The sequence below is a fragment of the Poecilia formosa genome, unplaced genomic scaffold (genome assembly GCF_000485575.1).
Source record: "Poecilia formosa unplaced genomic scaffold, Poecilia_formosa-5.1.2 Scaffold2215, whole genome shotgun sequence".
NCBI classification, from domain to species: Eukaryota; Metazoa; Chordata; class Actinopteri; order Cyprinodontiformes; family Poeciliidae; genus Poecilia; species Poecilia formosa.
In genome coordinates, this window is record NW_006802154.1 from 170,684 (window position 1) to 180,517 (window position 9,834).

At 40.0% G+C, this 9,834-nt stretch overlaps 2 protein-coding genes across 7 annotated transcripts; one reads left to right on the forward strand and one right to left on the reverse strand.

Moving 5' to 3' along the window:
* Positions 1 to 39: 39 nt before the first annotated feature.
* Positions 40 to 6,123, reverse strand: LOC103133041 (NF-kappa-B-activating protein-like). 5 transcript variants are annotated; one of them, XM_016667711.1, is made up of 9 exons: positions 5,866 to 6,123; positions 3,798 to 4,251; positions 2,721 to 2,801; positions 2,569 to 2,633; positions 2,025 to 2,117; positions 1,904 to 1,946; positions 1,632 to 1,823; positions 1,364 to 1,513; positions 40 to 502 (listed from the first exon to the last, which is right to left on the reverse strand). In XM_016667711.1, exons 2-9 carry the CDS (start codon positions 4,223 to 4,225, stop codon positions 328 to 330), a joined length of 1,227 nt encoding a protein of 408 aa, XP_016523197.1. In that variant the 5' UTR covers positions 4,226 to 4,251; positions 5,866 to 6,123; the 3' UTR covers positions 40 to 327. The 5 variants fall into 5 exon arrangements, with proteins under 5 accessions (XP_016523197.1, XP_016523196.1, XP_016523195.1 ...); XM_016667710.1 differs by having other exon boundaries at positions 3,798 to 4,248; positions 5,866 to 6,122; XM_016667709.1 differs by lacking the exon at positions 5,866 to 6,123 and having other exon boundaries at positions 3,798 to 4,407.
* Positions 5,223 to 9,572, forward strand: LOC103133039 (transcriptional regulator Kaiso-like). 2 transcript variants are annotated; one of them, XM_007544798.2, is made up of 2 exons: positions 5,223 to 5,315; positions 7,664 to 9,572. In XM_007544798.2, exon 2 carries the CDS (start codon positions 7,666 to 7,668, stop codon positions 9,415 to 9,417), a length of 1,752 nt encoding a protein of 583 aa, XP_007544860.1. In that variant the 5' UTR covers positions 5,223 to 5,315; positions 7,664 to 7,665; the 3' UTR covers positions 9,418 to 9,572. The 2 variants fall into 2 exon arrangements, with proteins under 2 accessions (XP_007544860.1, XP_007544861.1); XM_007544799.2 differs by having other exon boundaries at positions 5,224 to 5,385.
* Positions 9,573 to 9,834: the final 262 nt, after the last annotated feature.

Consider the following 9,834-nt stretch of genomic DNA (forward strand, 5'->3'; position numbering starts at 1 on the left):
TTGTTAGATTATAAACAAGCTGAAACATTTACATGAACATTTCAGAGGAAGATCTACAGTAAGATTTTTATTTAATTTTCAGAGGTTTTATCAGTTTAACTTCAAGTACAGACATAACAGTGGAGATAAAAAGGTTTTTATTTCTCTGCTCGTGTGGATAAGAAATAAAACAATTACAATTAGGCTTCACTTTCAGACATTTCTTTATAGTTAAAACATCCTCACAGAAGGAAAACTGAATTTAGGAGCACTCTCAGAAATAAAATATTACACTTTAAGCCACCAGACAAAGCAAATCCTTCCAGCTGAAGGGAAACTAAGCAACAGTCACTTCTCCTCCTTGCCTTTGGTTTTTCTGTACACCATTTCTCTGAAACTCGACAGGATCTTGCTCTCGCGTTTCCTCCTCTCCTCCTGGTTGAAGGAGGCCAGAGCTCGCTTTTCATCCGCGCTGTAGATCTGGTTCTCCTTCCTCAGACGCACGGCCTCCATACGACGATGTCTGCAGGAGGAAAAAGAGATTAAATGTCAGGGTTACAGAAGGTACAAACATGGAAAAAAGCAAAAGAACAATTATATGGGCAAACATGGCCGGCCCAAGGCATATATGAATTAAGCGGCTGATTAGGGCCCCCAAGAACACAACTCTAGCATGACTATAAATAAATGTGTATGTAGCAGGAGATGAACACAAATATATGCCACACTTCACATTTTTGTATATCACATAAAATTCTAATGAAAAATATTTAATATATAGTCGATGGTGTAACATGACAACATGTTCGAGTTATGAATACTTTTGCAAGAAAGACTACACAGATGAATATTTCTGCTGTGTCAAAATACCTCATATCATAAGTAGAGAAAATGTCCTATTCATACCAGGCTGCAACTAAATTATTTTAATTATTGATTATTCTATCAATTATTTTGACAACCTGAAAATAGTCATATTCTTCAGATTTTATTTTAACCACTTTATTTTATATTATAAATGCAAAGAAATAAATTATTTAAAATAACAAAAAAATCACCATTACCTAAAATGCAATAACATAACATTCCTTCAGTGATTTGTTGATCACTTGTAGCTAAAACTACTTCTGAAGCTAAAACTTTGCCACTAGAGTAGTTCTGGGTTGAACATATTTGCATACAAAAAAGGTTTTTCTTCTTAAATATATATTCATATTTTTGAACAGTTTTGGCTTAATTACTGCTCTCAGTGTATTGTTCTTTCAGCAAATTGCCTCTTTTTTTGTCTGTATTATCCAGTATTGGTGTTAGTTGATAATTATTCAATAATCAATTCATCACAATTAATCATCTCAGCTCTAATTCACTTCTAAATTTTGCTCACCTGCTGCCGCTCATGACATAACCAGACTTCTCAAAGTTTGCGATCTCGTCGCTGGTCAGACCGATTTCTCCTCTTCTGGGGATCCGTTTGCCCGCCTTCACGTACTCCGCCATGGCAGCACCTTCACCCGGCAGCAGGGCGTGACCGAAGCTGGAGGAAGACAAAGCGGGAGTTTCACAAACACAAGACTCACAAACAAATAAACTGCATGATTTGGTTCCAGAAAACATCTGAAGGGAAATGAGAAAGCAAAAGAAGAGAGACTCACTCCAGCGGTTTGTCATCCTGCGACAGATGAGTGAGTGGCGCCTCCGGACCAACGATGTTCTCATCGACGCCGGTTTTCTCCACCCACATCAGACCACCAGTCTCCTCTTCCTCTTCCTCCGACTCTTCGCTGCTGGAGTCACTGGACTCTTTCCGGCTCTTCTTCGCCTTCTTCTTCTTGGACTTCTTCGACCTGCAACAAAAATCGAGATGTTTCATCGATCAAAACAAAAACGTACCAGAGCATTATTAGTGTAGCAAATGAGAACCTACTTCTTGCTTTTCTTCTTCTTTTTCTTCTTTTTCACTTCTTCTGTGGAAAACAAAGACATTTCAGCTTATAAAAGTAATAAGACGTTCAGAATTGTTGGGTAAAGAAATTAAAATGTTTCACCTTCTGAATCTGATTCCAACTCGCTGTCCTCAGAGTGTTTCTTGGTCTTTCTCTTCTTCGACTTCTTCTTTCTCTTCTTCTTCTTCTTTTCCTCTGTTAAGTAGAGACAAAACAGCTTCGAGCTAAATACAGGTGCTCAAGATTTGCAAGTAAATTGTATTCCAACATACAATCTGCATGTACTGGATGGTTTACCATTTTACTGCTTTTACAAATCAGTCACAAGAAACAAAACCTGGCTTTTTGACAGAAACATTTCTGTAATTTTTTTTAAATTAAATCTAACTGTCAAATGACTGATTTCTACAAAAATAATAAAAACATTTAGCAGGAAATAAGTGATTGTATAAATATTCATTCCTATTAAAAGTGTCTGACCCAATTCTTTTGAAAAAAGAAGAAAGAATTAGGTCAGACTAAAAAAGGCAGATTTTGTTGCTCATTATTGATTTGTGAAAGCAACAAAAAGTGTAAAACATCCAAAGGGGCAAATACGTTTTATAGGAATTGCATCAGAAATAATTTCCAGTCAAACAGTTCCTACCCTCTGAACTGGATTCTGAGCTGCTGTTTTTCTCATCTTCTTCAACTGGTGTGAATTCATCAGAGCTAATGGAGAGAAAAGCCATAATTAACACAAACATTCCTCCAAAGCAGAAACGTAGAGAACATCGATGATGGGTTTTCTTCACTCACTCTGGTTCTTTCACTCTTGGAGAATATCCCCAGACTTCAGGACAACCGAGCTCACCGATCCGCTCCCGCTCCTGTAGACGCCTGGAACGTATCACCACATTTATATCAAAAAATATAAATATACATAAATTATGTTTTCTGAAGGCCTTGGAGTTTTGTTAGAACAAAAATCATGAAAACACAGCAGTCAGATTAGAGAGTTCTCATTAGGTTAAAAAAGGGTTTGGTTATAAATCAAATTCCCAAGTTGAAACATCGTGCAGTTATACTGCTGAAGATACACTGCAAAACCACAAAATCTTACCAAGTTTTTTTAATTCATAGCACAAACACTTGAAAAAAGACAAAAACAACTTTGTACAAGCTTGGTATACAAGCTTGCTTAGGTCAATAAATCCTTCATATTTCTGAGAAAGTACTAGCTCTTCTTGCAGATTATTTTACTTATAGCAGCAGAAAAATGTCTTTTTATAATCTACCTGTGAAATCAGCACTTTTTAAAATCAATATTAAGGAATTATTGACTTAAAACAAGCGCCTATATCTTCATAAAAAAAAGTTACTTGTAAGTTTGTTCTGTCTTATTCAAGTGAACTAAGACATTTGCACTAGAAACCAGACCAGGTAGGATTTTTGTGTTTTTGCAGTGTATGACCCCCAAAATAGAAAGATTACTTAAAGGGCTTAAAGGGACAACTTTAAGCCTTTCAATATTGTGAAGAAGTTCATTTGAGGAACTGAAACGCATATTACATAGATTCACTACAGACTAAGTGAAATATTTCATGCCTTTGTTATAATTGTCATGATTATGCAGACATATACAGAAAACTCAGCAGGACCATGGTAAAACATGGTGGTGGCAGAGTCATGCTATGGCGGTTCAGTTCTTTAGCAGAGATAATGCAGCAGGTCAGATTTGGCGTCAAATGTAAAGAAGATGAACTATCAGAGGCCCAGCTCACGTTGATGTGTGGCGGATGCAGGAATCAAACTTGCATCTTTCCAGTTGCCAAGCAACATCCACAGATCACCAAGGAAACAGCTTTTCGTGAACATGAACTGGATTTTTCCTACCTGGCAATGAAAGCCTCCTGCCTCTGCCTCTGGATGTCGTCCCTCTGCTGCTGGTAGTAATAGTCATCTTTGAAGCCGCCGTGTTTTCCATCGCGCTGCTCGGACCAGTGGCCGTGGTTGTTGCTGGTGCTGTTGTTGTGGCGATCCCGGGACCGGGACCTGGATCTGGATCTGGATCTGGAGCGGCTCCGACCGGGACTCCCGATGCGGAATCTTCGGATGTTTCTCGCCTCCTTGAAACGACGCTCCCGCTCCTCTCGCTCCCTCTCCTTGTTGCGGGGCTTCGGGAGTTTGGGCCCAAAACTGTCCGGAGACAGGCTACGCTCTCGGCTACGGTTTCGGCTGCGGGATCGTGTACGGGGTCTCCGGGCCCGAGGATTCGGAGAATCCCTGCCGCCGTCGGAGCTGGACCGGTCAGACAGAGGCATCCTGTCTGACCTCCGAGGACTTACTGCTTAATAAAGTTACAAAATTAAAGGAAAACAGAGCGTAAGACAGGAGATATGGCTTTCTATTTTAGTGCGCAATCAATAACAGGAAGAGATCAGTGGTCCAACGCTTAAAAGGTTCCCTCTGCCTCCCGAATCCACCGAACAATAGTTCCTACTGTATTGTAAATGGCCAGTTATTTTCCCCAAAAGTGGCATAAATGAATGAATGAATGAATGAATGAATGAATGAATGAATGAATAAAATTACCACCTCTTCCTTACCAAAACATTTTTCAGTGAGAAAAAAAAAACACTTTTGGCATAGGGAAATTAGGCCCTTATTTTAGGGAGATGAGGCTAAGACCTTTTTCATTATGAATATTTAAAATAAATATCTTAAGTATTTTCTCGCTTTTGCTGATGTGCACAGCCCATGTTTATTCTGAACAAAGAAATATAAAAACTTTCAATCTTTCCTTTAGTTAATTTTATCAAAGCTATTTAGTTTATACTCTTGCAAATGTCCCGGTATTTAAAAGCATTTTGGAGCAGTCTGCTGATCTTGACCGCTTTCTGATTTTTTAAATATTGTTAATGAATGCATTTTTTCCCCCCTTATATTCACAATAGCACCATCATCTGATTAAATCCATTCAAAAGTAAATATAATCAAATTCGTCATTTGGCATTATTAAAAACACTATGGACTCAATTTTAATATTGTCCATATTCCTAACTTTTAGAAAACGTCTAATGCTTTTGACTTATTTATTGTATTTTCTTTATAAAACTAAAAAAAATCAAAACAGTGGTGTCCAATGAATACCAAAATTTTGAGTAAAAATTAGTCGAGGGACACAATAATTTCAATTGTTTTAATCAAAATCAGAAAATAAGTGTGTGGTTTCAAAACATGTATTCCCATCTGCTTAACTATGAACTATTATATTTTCATAAAATTAACATTTTTTTTTTTACTGGAAAAGTAATCTCAAATTTAGGTACTTTTATTTTGAAGGTTTCCGGTGGTTCCTGTGGTGCAGCTGTCTGCAGGAAATTTCCGGTCTGTTGTCAGTCGGCAGCGAAGGTAATTATTTACACTCCAGCTTTTTTGACAACTTGCAGGTTTAGATTTGGGTCGGGCAACGGGGGTGCAGGTAAATATTTAATTACCATTTTTTGTGTATAAAAATAGAGCCACTACGTGATTTCTTCATCCGTTTTGTGTAATTAAAAACCCGCATGCTAACAGGATGCTAAGCAGCAGGCCGCGCTTCCTCTTCATTAGAGAGAAGTCATCGTTACCTTTGTTAGCATGCTAACAGCAGCGACTGAATATTTAGTTACGGATATGTTACAGACCGATAATACAATACTTATAAAACCGACATAGCCTGTTTTAATAAAGGTAGTTTCTATGATATTATACGAATTAAAATTTAGCAATTGCCGTATTATTAATAAAACTGTACTATCACTAAGCAACCATTGTTTTAGTTCTCTAAAAGCTCTTAAACAGAATTATATGTTCGCCTTAACTTCATAACAGCCTGTGAAATGATTTCCTTGTGTCCTTCATTTTTAAATAATTATTTGTAGTGACCTTACAGGTGTAGGTTATTTAAATGTCTACTCACCTCTTGAACTTCACTCTGTTTCATTGTCAGTTGGATTTTGCGTAATCGCGAGGAGGAAGGCAAACAATGTTTGCTTGTCTTATATTTCTCTATTACAAAGAAAGATACGAAAAGAATAATGTGCATTTGTACTCAATCCCCTTTTACCTGATACTCCTACATAAAATCCAGCGCAGCCAAATTGCCTTCAGATGTCAGTAGATTAGTAGTTATTCCACCTGTTTTTAATTTATTCTGTAGGAATACAGCTGTTCAGTAAAGGTCTCATTAGTGAACAAACGGCACAATAAAAATTAAAGCAGTTCTGTTACAGAATCATATCTAAAGCTAGAACATCTGTTCAGTCCATTGTTAGAAGATTGAACTAGCATTTATGGAAGAGTGGTAGGAAGAGAGCTATTGTTGAATGAAAGCAACAGGAGCTCCTGTTTGCAGTTTGCTGCAAACCAAGTTGTGCGATTGGATCAAAGTTGAACTTTTTGTCCTACTTGTAATATGCGGATATTGTATAACTTTCTAAACAGAACATTCCTTGGATGTGGCAAGGTGGTGGCAGATAGACCTGTTTCAATAACAATGACACATTCTTCCAGAAGTTATTGTAATAAACAATAACGTTGTTTTGACACCCTTTTCAAGTGTTATATTGATGGTGGGATAATAATGCAAGTTTGCCCTCTCAATGATTGATAAACATAGATTTTTTTAAAGAACAGTCCACACTTTATTAAAATTAAAACTTGACAACCAAAAACAAAAGAAAACAGAAATAAACATAACTGAAACCATTAAACTGGTTTTTGATGTTTATTCAAACAAATTTGCCATTCAAAAATTATTAATCAGACTGGAAATTAAGTTCATTTTAGTTATCATTTGCTTAATTGATTAATTGTATCAGGTTTACCATTAAGCAGTACTTTGTTGTTTTGTTCCATCTCATTAAATCCTAATAAAATTTTACATTTAAGTTTATGGTTAAACGTGAGAAGAATTTACATTTTTCTCTATATTGAACTCTGGATATAATTTCATATCTGTTGCATGGGGAGTTATTCTTGTTCTGTGATGATAAATAACTAAGGTGCCCGGAAAATAAACAGATTAGAAGTTGCAGTAACTAGCTGCATTTTCATTAGAAGTGTGTGCAAAACTGCCAATATTCCGCTAATGTTCATTAAAAACACAATTTCTACTAAATAAGAAATTTAAATAATACACGTGAATAAGCTTGGATACATCTTTAAAAGTCATGCCAGCAACAGATGTAAACAGTTACATGAGAGAAGTCGGCGTCTTATTCAGGCGTTGGAGCAACAAGCCGCTGATATTTGGAAGCAGCTACGTATGCCATGTTTTGGGTAAATTGTAGCCAACAATTTTATAGAAAAGTTATATATTCAACATTTTAGAATGACGACTTTCTATGAACTGTGTGATGCTGTGAAAACTGGATCCAGCTGCTCATTGTCCAAAAAACAAAAACAAACCATCTTCCTCCTACTACTTCCTGTCGTCTTCTCTGTCATTTTCGCCAGTAGTAACACCTAGCTATTGATGTGACAGTTGTGCAAAAAAAGTGTTTCTGTTGCAGTTTTGGACATTTTTTCCATTTCAGTACGGCTGAAAAACCATCTCAATTTTTACAAAACTTTGTGAGTTTCCATTAAGCAATTAAATTTTTCGTAATTTCAATTTGCGCATCTCTATAGTTAATGGAAACACAGCTGGTGACCACACAGACTCACTGGACTCTGATTTTATTCCGTTTTTGTTTCTTCCTCCTCTCTTTCTGCAGCCATGCCGAGCCTAAAGCTGATATCTGCCACTGACACGCAGTATTCAGCAGCTGTCCTCAAGTCTCTGAATGAGCAGCGGAGCAATGGCTTGTTTTGTGACATCACCATCATCATACAGGACAAGAAATTCAGAGCGCACAAAACAATCCTGTCGGCCTCCAGCACATACTTTCACCAGCTTTTTGCAGTCGCCGGTCAAGTCATTGAGCTCAACTTCATCCGGCCAGAAATCTTTGAGCACATCCTCAACTACATCTACAGCTCCAGGATCATCCGCGTCCGCTCCGACATGCTGGAGGAACTCATCCGCGCCGGAAAGATCCTGGGAGTGAAGTTTATTGCGAACTTGCATTCGCCGCTGTCACAAGTGAAAGGTCTGTCAGGTTTGTCCCAGGAGACGGGAAGCAAGAGCGACGCCTCTACGGAGACTATGCCGGTCATCACAGAGTCCTTCTCCATTTCCGCAGAGGAATTCAATCAGACGAAGAAACCCGGGGGAAACGAGGAGGAGGGCGATGATGTAGTGTTTGTCTCCTGCACCGATGCTCAAACCAGAGCGGCGAGTCTCAAGGCCAACCCTTCTGACATCATCGATTTGGAAAAAGTGGAATCGGAAAACGTTGAATCCAAACAAAGCGAAGATTCGAATCATGTTGCGGCGGATGCAGGGAAAGCAGCCGCCACACCGAAAACTAACGGCGCAAAGTGTCAGGTGAACAGTTCGGACTGCAGCTCCAGTAACTCCCCGGCGACGCACGCCCAACCAGGCAGCCTCACACCGGGGCCGACCAGTGAAAGCACCGACATGTTGGGAGTCCACAAGAAGCAAGTCGCCGCTTCATCCCAGGACGGCGATCCCAAAATACGGCTTCTGGATGTTTCCGGAGTCTCTGCGAGCAGCGCCAAGGGAACTATAGAGGCGAAACAGACGGTGACCCTCAACACCGGCACGGAAATCGATTCGCTTTCATCTGGATGTAAAGTTTACGCCAACATCGGAGAGGACACGTACGACATCGTCCAAATGAAAGAAGACCCAGGAGAAGGAGGATCAAAACCCAACAAAGGGAAAAGAGCTTTAATGGCGACGCCCAAAAAGGCCTTCGACCAGACGCCGCTGTCACCAACACTCAGTCCGAACAGGAAGAAGAACAAAATGGAGCTGGACGATCACTACGAGCTGATCATGGATGGGAAGACTTTCTACGTTTGTGCCGTGTGCAAGCGCCCGTATGTGTGCATCACGAGTCTGCGGCGTCACTTCAACACCCACTCGTGGGAGAAGAAGTACCCGTGTCGCTTCTGCAACAAGGTGTTCGCCCTGGCGGAGTACAGAACTAAACACGAAGTGTGCCACACGGGCGAGAGGCGGTACCAGTGCCTGCTGTGCAACGACATGTTCCAGAACTACCAGGTTCTGTCCCACCACTGCAAGCAAGTCCACAATCAGGACCCGAGCGGCAGGAAGCAGAAAGACGACGGCGACAACAACCTGTACCGCCTGCTGCCGTGTAGGTCGAAGAAGAAGTCGTACGTGACCGACCTGTCGGGAACGCCGCTCATATCGGAGGACGGCAGCATGCAGGAGATGAGCCCCGCCGAAATGGAGGCCATGCACTCTTCGGCGCAGAGCGGGATGTACTGGGACGACCTGTTCACCGAGCCGGGTGCTCACATGCAGCCGGACTCCGAGTCGCCGTCGATGAGCTCCCCGACGCAGGGACCCATGGAGTTCGAGTACATCACACCGTAGAGCCGCTGGGAAGCAATCAGTCCGCCGGATATCCTGTGCCTTCTCGGTTACGCTAACTATGTGTTCGTCCTCCAATTCAGATCATGTTTTGTGATTAAATCTAAACCTACCCCAAATTAAAGCTACAGTATGCAAGTTTTATTTTAAAAAAAAATCTGTTAATTTACATGTTTGTTAAAGCTGTTATGATGGTATGAGACAGACGATCTGTGGGAAAATCAATCTCAATCTCTGTGCTGCTATTGCCTCTGAAAACGTTAATCAAAAACAACCAATCAGAACCAGGAGGTGGGTACAGAAGAGGATTAGAGCCGCTGAGAAAAAAATTCTGCCCTTTTCCTCATAATTCTGACTTTGATCTTTGAATTCTGACTTTGATCTTTGATCTTGGAATTCTGACTTTGATCTTTGAATTCT

What these genes read in the sequence shown, in the direction of transcription:
- LOC103133041 (XM_016667711.1), bottom strand. Translation starts at nt 4,225, where the DNA reads ATGCCTCTGTCTGACCGGTCCAGCTCCGACGGCGGCAGGGATTCTCCG. An exon ending in CTCAGAATCCAGTTCAGAGG is followed by an intron (nt 2,118 to 2,568) that starts GTAGGAACTGTT and finishes TCTACTTAACAG; the next exon opens with AGGAAAAGAAGAAGAAGAAG. An exon ending in CAGGATGACAAACCGCTGGA is followed by an intron (nt 1,514 to 1,631) that starts GTGAGTCTCTCT and finishes GTCTTCCTCCAG; the next exon opens with CTTCGGTCACGCCCTGCTGC.
- LOC103133039 (XM_007544798.2), top strand. Translation starts at nt 7,666, where the DNA reads ATGCCGAGCCTAAAGCTGATATCTGCCACTGACACGCAGTATTCAGCA.